The sequence below is a fragment of the Bombus vosnesenskii genome, unplaced genomic scaffold, assembly GCF_011952255.1.
Source record: "Bombus vosnesenskii isolate JDL3184/JDL3185 unplaced genomic scaffold, Bvos_JDL3184-5_v1.1 scf7180000013271, whole genome shotgun sequence".
In the NCBI taxonomy this organism is placed as follows: domain Eukaryota; kingdom Metazoa; phylum Arthropoda; class Insecta; order Hymenoptera; family Apidae; genus Bombus; species Bombus vosnesenskii.
Window position 1 is genome coordinate 1 of NW_022882929.1, and position 19,421 is coordinate 19,421.

The 19,421-nt window shown below is 38.8% G+C and overlaps 1 protein-coding gene across 1 annotated transcript; it reads left to right on the plus strand.

The window, feature by feature from the left end:
- Nucleotides 1–87: 87 nt before the first annotated feature.
- Nucleotides 88–2,311, plus strand: LOC117231126 (basic helix-loop-helix transcription factor amos-like; the record flags this gene model as incomplete). The annotated part of the gene is made up of 2 exons (XM_033489238.1): nucleotides 88–292; nucleotides 2,024–2,311. Coding segments are annotated over 2 exons (484 nt in total), but the record flags the coding sequence as incomplete, so codon positions are not given.
- Nucleotides 2,312–19,421: the final 17,110 nt, after the last annotated feature.

Below are 19,421 nucleotides of genomic sequence, written 5' to 3' on the forward strand. Positions count from 1 at the left end.
CAGCAGCATTTTTCTTGCGAATGCGACTCGTTACGTGTTAATCGCGTGGCTCGAATGATCACATTATAATCGATATAATTTTGATAGGTACGAGCCGCAGCACGCGATAAATCACACCGCCTCTCCGGGAACGATGCTGCACGAGGACAGTTCCGTGGAGTATCATCCGCCAGCCTATTGCTACGAAACTCCGCCTCAAGAACAAAAATTTCAGAGCCTCGAGGCCGGCAAGCCGATGCAGATGATGGTCGAGCAAAGAAGCAATTGTTGGGAACCTGTTACATCGGCGCAGGTAAATCTCGATGGATCGTAGTTTTTAATTGAGAAGATCTCGCGACTTTGTTTCTGAAAGAAAATGACATAAACTTGAGTTGAACTGACGTGGCTATTAAGGGGCTGTCCTGAATTAGAATGTTCTAAAACAGCGTCTTTTTGTGATTTTTTTTAGAAAGGAAGCAGAGACACGAAGTTATTGAATTTTGAGGTATGGTTTTATATATGTTTAACGAATGCAAACAAATTTTTTTTTAAAGTAAAAAAAGAAATTGTAACGGATTTCTGAGTCTATTTCATGGGCTGCAGTTTTCAATCGGTGGGAAAGATCCACCTCGTAATTATTGACCGAAAGAAAAAACCAAAAAAGAATTAAATTATTATGTATTTTTCTTCTCGATGAACTAAAAAAAAAAGGGCAGAAAATAGTGTGAAATTAAAAGTTTCGACGGGTTTAAAGAAAACATGTGTTTTATAAAAAGAAAAAATAAACGTTGAGGTGCTACAATAATTATTTAAATGAACTTTTTGAAGAACTTTTTTGCTTCAACTAGAAGAAAAATATACAATAATTTAATCCTTTTTTGATTTTTTCTTTTGATCAAGAATTACGAGGTGGATCCTTCCAGCCGATTGAAAACTGCAGCCCATGAAATAGGCTTAGAAATCTGTTACAATTTTTTATTTTACTTTAAAAAAAATTTGCTTGTATTCATTAAACATATATAAAAGCATATCTCAAAATTCAATAACTTCATTTCTCTCCTTCCCTTCTAAAAAAAATCACAAAAAGACGCTGTCTTAGAACATTCTAATTCAGGACACCCCATTAAGGCGAAACACTGCGTACGCGGGAGAATGTAAACGCATTTTATGAATGAAATTTATGAATAAATAAAATAGGTGAAAATACGTATGTGCAAAAATTCCAAGATGTTTAGTAGAGAAAAATATTTATATCAGGTGAAGAGAGGCCTAAGAAGAAATAACAGACCCACAACGTTTTTTCTTTTATTTTGTCGAATTACGTACGATCCATTTTCTCCTGTCGAGATAGACATCGTGACATTTCATAAACTTGGTTTCACGTTTGTACGAAGGTGCACTGTTTTAAAAAACACGTTTTGCGAAAGAAAAACACTTTCCGGACAACCTAATATATACATATCCATTTTGTTCTGTTATTACAAATAGTGCACAAATGTGGTGCATCTATCGTTTGCTTACAAAACGAAAGAAACTTTGGGAACAGCCCAATACATTTTTAAAATATCAAATATCTTGGAATTTCTATTGGGTTGGCAACTAAGTCATTAAGTGATAATGACAAAATCCGCAATCACTTAATTGCCAACCCAACATGTGCGTTATCGGATTAGCTTCAAATTTGATGAACAACGCGGTATCTCGTTAGAGTGGGAATCAAATTTCCAAATTTTCTTGGCAAGCTCTCCAAATCGCGGCTCCAAATTTTTCTATCAGATGTTAATTTCGATTCGCGTGACAGGAGCCTAAGTTCGGACAAGCGAATTCAACCGGGTATTTATCGAAATTTACATGGCAGATTCGCGAAATCTCGTTTCAAACGCACGGTGCTCGTAACACGTAAACGACGTAACTAATCTGAACGAAGCTTCGTCTCGATACATCGACCTGTCGGATCGACGCGAGAGGCGAATAAAGGTTAACGAATGAACTGTCACGAATGAACGATTTACATTGACGCAAGATGTGTAAATTGGTTTTGTAGAAACAAGTATCGCCTACCAGCAGCCCTCGCAGAGGAAGACGACGCTCCAGGGACATTCCGCCATCGCCAAGCGTGTTGAAGCGCCGGCGTTTGGCCGCGAATGCGCGCGAAAGACGTCGAATGAACGGTTTGAACGATGCTTTTGATAAATTACGCGAAGTTGTACCGAGCCTTGGGGCGGATCACAAGCTCAGTAAATTCGAGACGTTGCAAATGGCGCAGACCTACATCGCCGCGCTCTGTGACCTCCTTCAGAGACACGATGGCAAGTGGCAGTGAAAAAGGAACAACTGCGAAAGGCCAACGTTCCAGTATCTACGTTCTACGTATGTAAACTATCGCTTACAAGTATTTAGAAATGTATTTTTCACGCGTATGAAAATATTTTCGAGCCTGGCGATTCCAATGTTGCGTTAACTTGGTGTTAACTAATTGGCAAGGAAATTGCAAACAAAACTGTAATCGTATCGAGTAATAATCGTTATAACTTTGTAAAATGTACAAGTAATCTTTCTGACAATGTGTTTAGATTTTTAAGTCTGCAGGGCAATATTTATTCCATTGATATGTGTTGTGTGTATTGCGTTCTTAGTTAATTTGCATGTAATTCGTACTTTTTATTCGTGAATCGTACACGACTACGATCACAGACGGCTAATAGTCCAAAGATATATTAGATAAACTTATATATAGGGTGATTGGTAACTGGTGGTACAAGCGGAAAGGGGGTGATTCTACGCGAAAAAAGAAGTCGAAAATATAGAATAAAAATTTTTCACGTCTCGTTATAACGGATCTCACTGTAGATCGTTGTCTCGATGGAAAAATTAAAAAAAAAATTTTTATTCTATATTTTCGACTTCTTTTTTCGCGTAGAATCACCCCCTTTCCGCTTGTATCTCCAATTACCAACCACCCTGTATATAATTAAATTATTATTAAATCATTTTTAAATGTCTACGTATTATCGTAATCTATTTATATTATTGCTGTCGCGATACATATTTCGTATCACTGCTAATTTTCTGCTACGTATGTAGAATTTAACATAGAATTTCATTCGTTTAATGTAAATTTATTCAATGTTTTAGTCGATAAAACGCGCCAGAAATGATAGAAATAGTGGGAAAGCGTAATTGAAGGAGTAATAGGATAATTTAAATATCGGTGCCATTATTGTAATACCTAAATAAATACTAATTTCACAGACATCGTAAACATATTGTATTTATAATAAAAATTAACGCGAGATCGTAATAATTATTTATCGTTTAAGAAGCTTTCTAAATTTTTACTTATCACGTTTTAGATTCGTAACTAGTACCATGCTCTTCTGTTTCGATTTATTAGGTTGTCCGAAAAGTGTCTTTCTTTCAGAAACATGCTTTTCACAACAGTGCACCTTTATACAAACTAAGTCTGCGAAATGTCGCGGTGTTTAGAATAAAATGGATCGTACGTAATTTGACAAAATAATATAAAACAAAAAACTGTTGTACGTTTATTATTTCCTCATAGAACGAAAGAAACTTTACGGACAACCTAATAGTTTATGAACTAACGTTCAAGAGCAACGCCAGTGACTCGTGCGTTTATTGTATATTTATGTATTTATTGTGTAGCTAGTCAGGAATTGGAGAAATACGATTTCGACATTTATCGAGCTAGGAACAATAATATTTCGTGCCGTCCATTTGATAGAATAAGTAATTCACGAAGCCAAAGAAGAATTGTTGAACGACGCGAAGATTCGAGGACGTCGAATAACCGTAAGTGATAATTTCTAGATTAAGTCGTTTAAAAGAAGATTCGTGTGAATATTATATCAATATGTTATGGGAAATTTATATCGATGTAAACTATTGTAAATAAAATACCCGAAGATTCGAACGAAAGATTTTCTCGTGTCTTGAAAATTTCCAAAGTAAATTAAAAACGACAATGTCTCGTAAGTCGTTACGCATTACCCTGGTCCATCCAAATTTTTCCAAACCGAAGAACTGGCAGCTGTTCTCAAAGGCAAAACGATCAAACTTGTCGATCATCTTGAAAGCGGAAAACCAGAAGAATAAATTTCGAGGCTTTGATGAATTAATCTTCGGTAGGAAACTTTTAAAATTGTCAGTTTAATAGACTAACGATGAATTAGTAAATTTGTATGTCTATGGAATACGTGTAATTGCGCACGCTGATAACTTGCCAGGGAATCTAACGATAAATAATCATTAAGCGAATAAATAAAATTTTCTCGTTCACGCGTATTCATCGTGAAATCAACGTAAACGATGTTTTGTATCTGATTAATAGAAGATGGCTGTTTTAATAACATGTTTAATATAACATAGCGTTATTACTACGTATAAGATAGGAATAGCGAGAAAACTAAACGGAAGACGAGAATCTTTTGCGATTCACAAGGAAAACGATAAAGATATTATCCACAGAATTTCCAAAGTAACGTTAAGCAGGTTGCCCTGTCGAAGTCTTGGAATTTCGTTCGTAAGAAATTAAAAAGGAACATTAACATTAATTAAGGAACAGATGAATAAGCTTCGTGTGCCGAACAAGTGTTTCGAACAGATCCAACGAATCCAACCAGATCACGAACGAACAGATATTCTTTGTTCTATCAAGCATCTGGAAGCTCGTACGAGATTCGTTTCTGTCGTAGAAACGCGGACACCGATTGCACGATACTCGAATGACAACTCATAAATTAAGTTGAAACCGTTCGTTCTAAATTCTATGATCAGGATTTTTCAAAAAGCTTGCGACAAGTGTGAACAGGCTGATATATTTGCTTCAGCGATTATCGCGTCTATAGTTAAGGAAAGGTATAGTCTAATTCCTTGCAGTCGTCTCGTCGAGTTCAATCGTTGTGAGTCGTAAAGACAGTCTGATTAATAGAAGATGGCTGTTTTAATAACATGTTTAATATAACATAGCGTTATTACTACGTATAAGATAGGAATAGCGAGAAAACTAAACGGAAAGACGGGAATCTTTTGCGATTCACAAGGAAAACGATGAAGATATTATCCACAGAATTTCCAAAGTAACGTTAAGCAGGTTGCCCTGTCGAAGTCTTGGAATTTCGTTCGTAAGAAATTAAAAAGGAACATTGGTTGGCGATGGAGCGGATAGGAAAGGATGACAGTGATCGGCAATCCTTTTCCATGCGGCAGATTGGCGAGATTGAAAGAAAAAAAATGTCTGTTTGGAGGTGCGTGGGCGGACAGCGGCACGTGCCGCACAATAGAACTCGTTAGCAGTTTTGCATCGATTCTCTCGTTTCTCTTTTTCTCCAAACGAAGATCCACCTTTCTGTAATAAATAGGCATTCCTTCCAATCTTACATGTTCGATGATTAAAGATCATTAATTACTCGGATGGACACGTGCCGCGACTCATATACTTCGCCAAGGCTAAAACGAGATCACGAGATTCCTGGAAATACATGGAATTTAGTAAAATTCACACTAAAATGTTGGTCGAGTAGAAATAAATTGAGAAAAATAATTTGTTCGTAGCACGTGCACGATTCACTCTGATATAATTTTCGTAGAGGACTTGAGTAGAGGATGGTTGATCGTGAGATTTCTTAGACGAGATTGCTCGTTGTTGAAACCGTCAAGTATATTTAAAATGTTAAATAAATAAATACAGTCACCGTTCGTAAAGACAGTGTACAAGTTGCAAAATAAACTCGTTGATAACTGATCGATACTCGGTAGATACTCGTTGGTAATTAAAATCTTTTCGGCTGCGTTTTATTTATTATATGTTCCTGATATACCGAGGCAAAACAACAACATGAATCGTATTGTTTTCTAGCTCATGCGCCGCTGCAATTCACTTGATTCATCTTCCACTTTTTCATGATTCCGGATCGATTAACGAGTGATCTGTTACGAGCGATTATTACGTCGACAGTGGATTTTACATTGAAATTTTTAATCATTTACCTTTTACGAATAGAAACTGCGATCGTCTCACCGAATACGTACATCGTCCTGCTCGTGTATTTTCGACTTTCTCAAAAATTGCAACCGGCAAAAGCATATAAACCTACGTGTAAGAGACATTTCAATCAATCTTGGAAAATCGATCGTTCAATTAAATCAAAATTGCAACTGTTAAAACTATTTACGTAAACCGATATTCTCAAAAGTCGTGAAGCTCGATCTAATAAGCTCGAGTGAGTTTGCTGGTCGCTTATTACAGTCTTTGATACGTTGAATTAAAAACAAAGTTGAAAATAAATTATATTTATTCGCGATTTTATTTATCACCTTCCCTCGGTGTTACGCGAATCGAACAAATAACAAAATCGTATGAGCAAAACGCGTATGTACCAACTTCTACATGGAATTAATATCGATAAGGATGATGATAAAAAGAAGATGGAACAAAAGGCGAATCAGCATCAGCAGAGGTATCTTATTTTCACGAGATCTTCGATATAAAAGCGTGAAAGTGTAAGAGCGAAGAAACACGCGTAAAAGTGTAAGAGCGAAGAAACACGCGTGCGTATCCTTTTTTCTGTCGATGAAGATTTCGTGGAAATTCGACTCGCTGTCAAAAGGACGTACGCCTGAACGTTGCGTGTAATCGAATTAGCGACGCGAACGAAGAGTGACAAAAGAGTACAATCGTGAAATTTCTGAAAAAGACAACACGTTTCAGTTGCAAGCTGAACGCTGAAACGACGTTCGTCTGACAACTGAAACGTGTGTTTGGTTTAATGGAGCACGCGGGGAAAGAACAGAGCAGAGAATTCACGAGACGAATTTGACCGAGCTGAGAGCTGGAGTTAGGGCGTGACCAAAAGTGGTCGACTTTTCGAAATTGCTATTTCAGGTAAAATTCGTGCCGCTTACGATCTTTCACGCTGGTTTATTCGACGATACAAAACAGCAATTTTCGCACTTCTCTCGTTGACACTTTGGCGCGTAATCCGATTGTAGTTTTTCGTCTGCGTAAAATTCGGTGTGAGAATATGGAAAATATTATTCCAAGTAATCAAATTATTCTTTTATCTAATCGATCAACACTTTTCGTTAGGAAAGCGAGGGTAACAATGCCCATTGGTTATGACCCACGTTAATGAATGAAAATAGGCGGAGGAAGCTCATGGCTGCTATCGTTCATGGAAAACCCAAGCTTTTCCCGTTAAATAAGTACCCGTTTTCTCTATCATTTTCATATTATTATCACGAATAATAAACCTAAGGACTATTCTAAGGACCACTCGTAAATCGAATATCCTTGCAATTTCGTTATAAAGATCCTGTTTATGGTGATTCCTTAGATTTATTAAGGAGCCTGGGCCTTTGACGGTCAGACAATTAACGAAGTCACACGGATCATTACGAACGCGACGTAATAAAGCTTCTCGTATAATAAATATTGCGATTTGAACAGCAATACGTGCTTATTCCAGATAACTTTTCAATTGGACGTTTTTTCAAATGTTTTAACATTACGAAAAAATATTATTAAGAATATTTATTACATGCGAGGATGTCGTTACGTCCTTTCCAAATCTCAATGTATCGGCAACCTCTGGGCAGAGCCGTAAATTACAACGTTGAAATAGTTGGACAGCAATTTGGTCATAGAGGGAAAACAGCAACGAAAGGGCGGTTTCAGAGTCAAACTCGCGCGCGACCGACGATTCTTTGGCAGAAATTACACCCTAATTGCTGTGACGTGTTGTTCGATAACGAGCCATAGCCACGGTTCTAAGTGCACGGCATCCTAAAGGAAGAACGATTCGTTCCAGGTTTGCGAGACCGAGCGTACCATTGAGAATTTTGTGACACCTCGCTACCCTTATGGTGTCAAAGCCAGCACCCTCTATGGAATTACGATCCCAGCCACCTGACTCCGTGTCGAAAGATTTTGCCACCGCTCTCTTTCTCTCTCACTTTTCGACCGCAAAACTCGTTAACCCTTTTCGTGATGAAAACTCTCGTTGATCTAACCCGCAAGGAACTGGAACCCATAGGATAGTTTGTGTTGGAAAAACCTAGTCTGACCTGGCTTCAGAGAAATAACACGGTCGAAATTCGTCTCGAGTACTCCCATGGCGCCGTGTTCCTTAGTTTTTTTTTTTTTTTTTCGGAATCCATTGTGTTTGTCCAGTATAACGTAGACTTTCCTGGAATAGGGGGAGCGGAAAGAATCGAGGGAGGAATCGAAACGATATCCGAAAATGGCACGGTGTTCTGTTCGTACCGTTTCGTATAGAAATTCAAAACAATCTGAGAGAGTAAATTACCGAAAGTTGCATAACAATTCAAAGATAAATTTTATTATTGTATACTGGATTGGTAGATGGAGATTTCAATTCGTTTATGGAATATCTGGAAACGTTCATTAAGAATCTTTTGTCCAAGTGGCATTTTTTCACTTATATTCGTAAATTATATTTGCAGAAATTATATTACGTTTGCGCTATAATTATAACATAACCAGGAAATAAACCTGTTTTAAGTTTGTTTTCTTAGAGTGCCTATGCGACGATCGCTGTGGACGGAGTACTTTTTCGCTAGACTGAACTCTGTTGATTGACTATTCAAGGCGGAAATCGTAATAAGTTATAGTAATTCTTTTGCACGAGATTAAATGATTCAAGAGCGTTATTTTTTAGTATTAATTATTTATTATAAACGTTGAAATTTACAATAAACTAGAATTTGGATAATAAACTAGAAAACGATAAACTAGAAAACTAAATTTAGTAAATATAACACAAGTTAATAATTTGGTTGTGTGTGAAAAATTTCAAAACAATTATCGATACATAATCCGACATCGCATTTTCTGCATTCGTATCGCGTGTCGCTCCTTCGCTTATTTTTCACACAAATGACACATTTTCTTCTTGATAATTGTGTTGTACCGACCCGATTAAGGCATTTTGATGGAAAATGCCTATCGATTAAACGAAATGGTAAATCCTCAGACTTTCTCTTTCCTCCTCCTACCATGCTTCTACGTTGGAAATATTTTCGTAAAATGTCTCTTATCAACGCTAAATGAAATTCACTAAATTTTTGTTTCGAAGCTGTGGATTTTCGATATAAAATATATGCATTATATATAAGGAATTTATATTTATATTTATATTTATGTCACACAAAAGTAATGGTATTACTTCTGCGTAGGTGTTCGGAAAAATTGACAAACGCATATATTATAGAAACTGAAAGAATTCTTTCTTACCTTTCTCTAGTAAGATATAAACTTATAGTTACGCTATAAGCAACGAGACAGCAATTTAGGTAAAAATGAAATGCTGTTAAAAAAAGTCGAAGAACGAAGAAAACTGTCAAAAGATGAGGTCAAACGTCGCGTCATTCATCGACAATGAACTAAACTTTCGTTGGAAAGAGTGAGAGAAAGGAGAAGAGAGAAAAACACCTCAAACATGTGTTGAGAACACCAACACGTATATGGCAGAGCAGTAAATTCCGAGTGTTATACACACACGGCTTTTCTCTTCTCGTTCAAGTTTGATAACCGCGTGGTGACGCACGAAACATGCGCAAGTATCAAATCAGTTGTTGAACTAAAGTAGTCGTCACACCACACACTCCAACCCAATCTCGAACGTTTTTTGAAGAACATCAGTGCGAAACAACAATGAAGAGAGGAGAGGCCAATGGACACTGCCATTCGAAACCTATCATTCCACACATCAGGTGAAAAAACGCTATAAGACGATCAACCAGTGTCATAAAACACCGCTGATGACTAAAGAAAGATAGAGGATAGAGGTGCTTCATTGAGAAAGTCGTTCGATGTAGATGTCGACGCCTCGGACCCCACCAACGTATAACGTTCGAAATCGTTATTATATAGAAACTCGTACACAATGCGACCACTAGCGAGAAACCAGTTGCACTTTCTGCTACGCCTATGTACCGCAAGGAAGTATGATACGTTTGTTAGCCTACCGCTAGGCGCAGCAATAACGATAACTGCAGAATTCGCCGTACCTTTCACAGAGACTGAACATCGCAAAGGTTATAAACGAGGACGATCGTTAAAATTCTAGAAGCCTAATACATAGAAATGACGATAGTAAAAATGTATTAAAAAGATCTTATCGTTTAACGGAATTACGATGGTTTTCAGCGAGGAAAGTATTCAACGTTTGTTGAATGCTTGAAAATGCAGGAATTTGAATAATTCGCTGCGATGTACGCGTAATAGATTTCTTCTGAAGCATTCTGTAATTAATTTCTGATGACAAATGTTCGAATAGGACGGGAAGCAATTACGCAGCGACCATTGGCTTTTTTAATTAGTTAGGGAGATAAGAGCGATACGAGCGGTTCGGAGACCAAGCTAAATAACTTCGCATTTTGAGATTTCTTAAACTTTAGCCCCGAACCACTTGCTTCGTACTTCTATCGCGTAATTTCATCGATCTTTTCTACTTTTTGTTCCGGGCAGTTGCTCGATTTTACAAACGAGTGGCTCGTTGCTTTTACCTTGATGCTACGTATCGCTGTTTCGCTCTGACAGTGGTACAACTCAAGGAAAGCAAACTCTAGCGGCAGGGGCGTTTCAAAATTTACAAAGAAATCTTCGCGAATTATTTCAACGACGTTACGAGGTCGATTTAGCGCAAGATATGGCACTACTCGCGAAAGCAGTTCAACCTTGCACTTGCAGCGTCACGAAAGATGAACTCAGGGTTGTTCTGCACGAAGTCTGGGGCTGCACTTTAAACATAAAGTAAAACTTTAAACTTCAAACTGCTTTCAAGTTTGCGCTCTTTGGATTAAAAAGTGGCAACACTAAGGTCAACTAGATAGCTATAAGCAGCAATTTTATTCTCTAACGCGTTTTATCCTTTTACACGCTAAAGATGCAAACATAATGCTTTTATTCGCTAAAAGTAAATTTGAAATCGTTCGGGCTGCGCCCAAGCAAAGTATCGACGTATAGTTTCAGACGAAATCTTCGCAACGTCCAAGTAAATGGAAAACGTGGAACGTTTCATTAAGAAATTCGTCCATTTCATCCGCAACGTGTATCAACGTGTAGCAACACGAGAGATCGTTGGTTTCTTGCCACCGCAGCTTTCCACGTCTAACCATCGTCATCCTCCTAAAGTCTGCGGTGTGTCTCACGGTGTGCTGAGACTGCTGAAAGCGTCGCCTAAATTACGCTTCGATTAGGGTGATGATCCCGAGAATTCGTAATATCCAGTTGTATTATATCGATGCAGGTATTCGAGCAACCGCAGAGGCGTCGTGATGCGGCGACAGAAGTAGACGCGAGGAGAAAAAAAGTTGGCGGCGAAATTGCCGAATTCACGGTAGGACATCGGCAACAGCGAAACCATGCATCGTGTAGTTATTACAGTTTTAGAAAAAAATTAGACTGGACCGCGTGTCGACAGAAACGCAAATGCTTGGCCGCTTTCAATGCAAAACTCGCATCTCTTTCCTTTCTCTATCGTCGATCGACCTCTTGTTCGCGTTTTTCGTCTCGTCCGCTCTTACGTAACTGTGATTCTTCGACGCGTCAGTTGCTCGAAAATAAGAAACTCGAAATCTCCAACGTGTAACTGCCTCCGAGCATGTAACAAATCCAATCCTTCGACAGTAACATTTACAAAAGAGAAAATTGTTTCTTCATCGACGATCCACCGAAACTTTGATATATTATTACTCCGCACATATTGTTTCAGATATTATGAGTGATATTACGACGTTACGAAGATCAAGTCACGGAATCTTCAACGGAACTGATTGTCCCGATTATTTCATCGTACAGCATCGAAATACAGGTTTTCTATTACGATGTTATAGTTGCATTTGCAGGTAAACGTATTTCGGTTATTTATACGTGTCGTAAGAATTTTTAACCCAAAGAGCGCAAACTTGAAATCAGTTTGAACTTTTAGAAGGTTTATAAAAAAGAGATGAACGTTTTACTTTATGTTTAAAATGCAGCCCCAGACTTCGTGCAGATTTTGACAAATAGACGTCGCGTCGCAGCTAAGCTACGCTGTATAGCTGTTCCAGGTATGTACCATTTTGGTAATAATTTTTGCAAATTAAATATTGGTTCGCGTAATGTACGCTCGTATTAATACAAAAGGCTTTTAATAGGCATATTTACTTCCGAAAGAAAAATAAATGCCACCGCCGTGGATGAAGATTTGCCTCATTAAAGATACCAATTATTATTTAATCATCGGCGCGCTGCTCAATTTCGCTCGACTGTCGAACCATATGTTTCATTGTCCGTATAAATTGTTACCTCGATGTCAATTTTTTCGGGCTGCAATTTTTTACCTCTTGTCGTTGAACACGTACCATCGTATTATCGACACGGCACGCGCCCTGTCCAAAATATGGCGAACAGATGATCACGATGAATACCCCGAAAGCTGTAGGTGCATTCACAGTAGACATCGAAATTTCGTGGACGATCGTTTCGGTATCACGGCTGAAAGATGAATAAGCTTCGTGTGCCGAACAAGTGTTTCGAACAGATCCAACGAATCCAACCAGATCACGAACGAACAGATATTTTTTGTTCTATCAAGCATCTGGAAGCTCGTACGAGATTCGTTTCTGTCGTAGAAACGCGGACACCGATTACACGATACTCGAATGACAACTCATAAATTAAGTTGAAACCGTTCGTTCTAAATTCTATGATCAGGATTTTTCAAAAAGCTTGCGACAAGTGTGAACAGGCTGATATATTTGCTTCAGCTATTATCGCGTCTATAGTTAAGGGAAGGTATAGTCTAATTCCTTGCAGTCGTCTCGTCGAGTTCAATCGTTGTGGGTCGTAAAGACAGTATCGCCTTGTAACGCGATTTACGTCTTGAACTGCGTTTCCAAATTCACATTTAGGATCAGTGATAATATCCACGCATTATTACGTGTTCACGAATGCGATCAAACAAGCAGAACCTAAATCTGGACTTAGGAGTCAGATCAAGTTAAAATAGGACAAGTAAAAATTAGTAAAAAGGCTGTCAAAATTACATTAAGTCTATATTTTCCTGTAACCTAACGCAAAATTAATATACTTTGTGCTCTGGGAACCAGAAATAGAAATTCGCTTCACCTGCTACGTGCTACAATAAATATTTATCTTCTGCAACTTGAAAATTTCGTACATTTTTGCATATTACACGCATCGTATGCATTTTCGTGCTTTCCAGTTTCCCACAAATTCATGAAAATCCAGTCTATTCGCGTCGGTAATCACGGAGTCGCGGTAATTATACCGATTGTATATTTAAAATTCGGCTAAGCGACGAACAACACGAGCACATCCTGCATCGTCCGTTAGAAACGCAGAGAACGATGCTTGTCGATCGGTTTATATTCCTCTTTTGTCCTTTATTTGTCGTTCGAAAGCGTCGTATCAAAGCCACATAACTAGAAATTGCTTGTCGATGACAAGGTCGCTCGTTATGAAACAATTTTTAACTATCGATTCGCAGTGACAGCGTTCTGCTGGCCAATTAGAAGGTAATTGATCCCCTGTGCTACGTTTATAGTAGCCGGTTACCAAGCACGGTCACGCTTTGATGGTCAGGATGTAACCGATGCAACAGATGACACCGGCTTCTCGATGCCACCACCCAAGCCTATCACTACACAAGGGATACCGCATTTATTCTCCGCCCCATAGACTCGTGCCATGTGGCGATCCCTTCGTCCACGTGGAACACATCTTCCGACACGTCATCGATACAGTTAATTTACGACCGTGCCACGCTCTGTCCCGAACAGATATACCTTTCGACTTTGGTGAACCCAAAGGATCGGCTGTGTTCACAGGATTGACGAAACCTTCAGGTTGTGGATTGTTTTTTTCCAGGAAGGTTTTGGAGTAGGGCGAAGTAGTAAGCATACTCGTCACATCGTAAAGTAATTCGGATATGTTTGTTTATAGCTCAAATGTGTAGTACGAATTTAAAGTTCAAGTTAATGTTAATGGTAAACCGGTATTTTTATTGCGTTGGCAACTAAGTTTTTTTCTTTTTCTTATTTAATATTTCACATTCACAATTTGTCCTATTTGGACATTTGGTAGAATCTTTTATCTGTTTGATTATCATGTGGGTGGCTACCCCTATGTAATGACAAAATCCGCAATCATTTAGTTGCTAACCCAATGCAACACGGTTTGAGAAACTGTGGAAAACCTCGTGCAACGCGGTATCTCCATAACGAAATTTCGCTCTGTCACGGTTCGAGAATTGGAGAAATTGGAGTCTCTACAAAAAAAAAAAAAAAAAAAAAAAAAATAGAAGAAAAGGAACGCAATGAGAATTTTTAAAAGCAAGCAACGTCATTCGTTGTTTCCTGGTCGAGTCTGTTTTTAGTTCGTGGAGTATCAATCCTTTGCGCTCGAGAATTTGTTTATAGGAAAGTGGCAACTCCAAGCTTCTCGGATAAACAGTGAATGATACTTTTTACGACTAACATAAATAATATTAATGTGTAATATTTTGATAGTAACTTTACAGTTGCAAAGTTTAATATAAAATTGTACATTCACTGTTGTTTCTTCTGTTCGTCTAACCTTGTGTAAATTCTTATATTTCTACCAATTTCTCAATTTTTGTTAATACAAGAATTTACATCAAATTACACGAACGAAAGAAACAACAGTGAATGTACAATCTTAAATTAAACTATGAAACCGGTCACTTGACCGAGCCTGATAAGGCTAGCGTTCAATTAATTATTGATCGTTTGAATAAACACATTTCTCTTAGTTGCAAAGAAATACAAACAGCGTGCTTTTGTTAATTAATCGAAACCTATCGTTATACGAAAAATATCCATACTTCTATAATCGTAATATCACAAACATACCAAAGTCTATATAAATCTAAATCCGACTCGCTCGATTCCAAACTTCGATCGACCTACCAGTACAATTTCTACAAAATTATTTCGCAGATGTATCGGTATCCAAAATAGACGAAGAATTCAGCGTGATGCGCGAGTAAATGATCACTTTTTCGTATCTGTATTTTACTTCTTTCTCCATCACATTTCGGACAAATACCAACGATATTTATCGTTCTTTGAGAGAATATTCCGCAAGTAAATTTTTCATCCGCGAGAAGCTGCGAGAACGACCATTTTTTAACATTCCTCCGTGTCGGAGTCTACGAAAAATTGGACCGACAGTAAACGCGTTAAAAGAACGCACTACCGACAAGCGTACCAGAGTCTGTAAAACTAAAACAAGCTTCTTCAAAGTAGGCCGCATTCTGAGCGCTCGGAACAAACGCGTTATCTGCTCGGGGTTGAGTCGCGTGTAGCCAAAGCCAAGTACCGTACTTACACGAACCAGGTAATGATGCAAGTCTTTATCCTGGCTTTGTCGAGCGGCACTTCGCACAATGTCGTCGAAAGAATATTCGCGGCTACGTTCGCGACGATTTCTCGAGCTTCGACAGGAAACGTCCATTAGCGTTCCGCTTAAACGACGATTTATGGCTACGGTACCCGTTTTCTTCTCTCGCCACCTTATTTTCTTCCTTCTTTCTTTTCTTTTGTTTTTTTCTTTTTTTTTTTTTTTGTCGTCCCTTCCCCTGCTTCGGCACCCCCGCCTTGTTCTCGTTTATCCGACAATTGTCAAGAAAATCGCAGTACCAGCGAGTCACAGGTTTACAGTAACAGGCGGCAGGTAACTGGTGAGTTTTTAGCAACGAGGCTTCCGAATCGGTCAGGTAATTTTAACGACGATGTAACGCCGGCGTCACCACCCGTCATAAAGCACGATCATCACAGAGATCTGTCTCGGGATGGCTCGGCTAAGTGAAGTATCGTGTTCCTGCACCGAAGTTCGACTACCACGGATTTGCTGATTCGATCAGCGACGAGCTGTGTACACGCAGGACGATGGCTACCAACGAGTAGAATTATTTCGTTATTGGATGGAGAAATTATATCGGTGAATTTTATTGATTGGATATCGATTAGATCGTTCGTTCGAGGAAGTAACGGTATGTCAGATTATTAGAGTTTCACGGTGTGATGATTAGACGACATGTTTGTGATTCGTCTGGAATGTTGTTACTTTCGAAAATATATTTTCGTCGATTCTCTCCATTCCTTTCTTTCTTAATTTCTCACCAATTCGCGAATATCTTCTAGTTTCATTGTAAGACTCGACTCGCCCAACGGTGATTGTGTCGGTTATGCAGCGAAAGATTGGAATATATTGTACGTATCTCTTATTTTAATTGCAAATTCGAAAATAAATAATTGCTGTGGAAATTTTATTTCGACACGTCCCATAAAATGGAATAGAATTATAATGGGAATAGAAACTAATTGTCGAAGTAATTGCTTCAAGGAAAACTCTACGTATCTTCTTTTGTATACCCGTGACCTGAATAAAATAGAATTTAGCGGAACAAATTCAAAACAAGGAGAGGTCCATATTATCGTGCCCTTGAATAAAAATATTATTTTGGGTTACAAGATCTAGGAAAAAAAGAGAGCTATAGGTAGATTTCTATTGCTGTTTCTTGTGGCCTCCAGCTACAGCTACCTACCGAGAGTAACTTTTTGGTAATGTCCTATACTATAAATATACGAACGTGTACCCTATTCTATTCTATTTTATTGTAACACTAAAAGAGTGAGGATTTGGAACAGCATACGCTATAGTTGTACATAAGTATAAACCTACACTTATTTCGATATATTTTTTTTATTGCAAATTTATCCACTCGTTCCTCTATCAATCAACCTCGATACGAATAACATAAAATCAGACAGATACGTGGCATCCTCGAAAATTAATGCCGATTGCTTCGTTTAGCTATAATCGTAGCGAACTATGAACGAGGTAATAGCGAAAAAGCTACTGGGTTGTCTGAAAAGTTTTATAAGGAAATAATAGACGTACAATGTTTTTTCTTTTATATTAGTTTATTGAATTATGCACGAACATAATAGTAGAAATATAACGAAATGGATCATACTTAATTCGATAAAATAATACAAAACAGAAATTGTTGTTCATCTTATAAAACGAAAGAAACTTTTCGGACAACCTATATGTATTCCTATTACATTTGTTGTACATAACGAGACACGGTGGCCAATAAGTATCGTATCGGATCGATTACATCCGAGTATAGGTTCAAAGATCCCCCTTGCAAGCATGAAAAGTTTCATCCCTTTGGTTTGAAACACTTGACTGCTAACCCTCCCTTCTGTCATTCGAGTTTCCTCCTTTGAACTCGGTCGACCGTGATAAAACCTAAACTGCGTCAGAATCATAAACCGTGTCGTTGAAAATATAAATTACAAATAACAAGCGCGCTAGTATTTAATAATTTGCGCATACGAGTCTGTGTAAATAATATACGTCGGAGATGAAAGGACATCGGAGCCTTTCTTTTGGAACGTTTGGGAAAGTTCCCGATACTTTAGTCCAGACTTTTTATTATAGCTGGACTTAAATAATAAAACTGAGAAATGGTTGTTTATGATTTAATCCGATGCCGCGTGCCTGAGATTTGTGACAATTGGTTTGGGCTCGAAATGACATAGCGGATCGCTGAGCGTAGCCACGGTCACGGTAATTATATAGCTCTCCTTAAAAACAAAGATTGACCCGAGAGGTACAGACAGATATGGAGAGGAATATACAGGGTGGTTGGTAACTGGTGGTACAAGCGGAAAGGGGGTAATTCTACGCGAAAAAAGAAGTCAAAGGTATAGAATACAAATTTTTCGTTCGAGGATTTCTTTTCGAGAAAATCGACTTTGAATTTTCGCTCGGTAGATCGTTGTCTCGATCGACGTTATTTTTTTAATTTTTAAATTTTTAAATTTTTATTCTATATTTTCGACTTCTTCTTTCGCGTAGAATCACCCCCTTTCCGCTTGTACCACCAGTTACCAACCACCCTGTATAAGGGTAGTTCCACGTGGACCGAGATTCAGTCAGACAAGTCCTACTTGTACTGTGGGCAAGTATGTTGGGTCAGACCAGAATCGTGGCTAAATGGCATTCGTAACTTCGTAATAATCACATTTGTATCAGTAAATATCATCTATAGTACATAACAACGATGGCCAATTCGCGTGAAAATTTGTTATACGCCCCTAACTGCAATGATAACTCGACATAAATATCTAACATTTTGCGAGTTTTCTTACGTGATAACGATACACAATGAGTTGTGAAATTGTTAGAAATTGTTAGAAATACAACGATACAAATTTCTTCGTGCTACTCTGCAAAAGAATTTGCTTTAGTTTTTGCGCTCTGTATTTTCCGGTGTATTTTTCGTATATTTTCAGGTGTTACGCACGAGTAAGTATATCGCGTATTTCGTTCGGAATTCCAATGAAAGAAGAACGTTCAGTATGAAAAATGTGCATTGTACCAGGTTGTCCGAATCAAGCTTCGTTTAGCGATCCCAGTGTTGAATGAATAATCCCAAAAGCGTACCACGTAACGTGAAATTCCTTTTGTACGAAACTAATATTCCGTTACGTATTTTTTTAGAGAAGACCAGTTCATCACTTTGACCGGTTCTGGTAGAAATAGCTCGGTCTTAACCACTACGACGAAAAACTACCTGAAGCAGATCCGTGACAAAAACGAGAGATTAAGAACCGCCGGTCTAGAGGGTCTCTTACGCGCGCCAATATCGAGAACCTGGAACACCACCGACGAGTAACAAGTATCGTATCGGCAATATCGACCATCGACCGTCTGGCTTCTTTAAAAGTACTACAAAATGCAGGAAAGCGAACCGCCAACGAACAAACTTCTCTCGAAGGCACGCGAGAAGCCAATTTCTCCGAAAGAAAGTCCATAGAGAAGCGAAGAAAATGAGAAGGTCGAAATGCATGATTTCACGTATACAATTGCTGAGGCGATACCTGTTCTCTGGCCATAACGTAACGATAGGTTGGCCGTGTCGCGTAACGGCGTCCGCGTGGCAGCGTAATTTCCCCGAAACGAAAGACTGGAGCGCGAGCGTGACGTTCGTGGCAGAAGTGCGGCTCACGACGCGAAATAACAACCAGCAGACGTATTATTCGAACAGGGTCCAGTTATCCGCGAAAGGGTAACAAAGGGGTTAGCAGAGAGACCGCGGCTAGAAATGATCGGTGTGCGTACGAAGGCAAAAGCGAAGGCCAAAAGCGAAGCGAGGCGAATCAGCGGGGCGTGACCGAGGCGAGGGGCAGGCTGGCGCAATTGCGGGCCACGTGCCGGTCGCGTGGCACCAACCGACGATTGGGCCGCGATGCGACGGCACGTCGGGACGACGGGACGCCAGGAAGCCCGCTCACCGTCTCTCGTAATGTCCTATTCCGATGTGTCATGTGCGAGAGATCGTTGGGCCCAGCGGAGC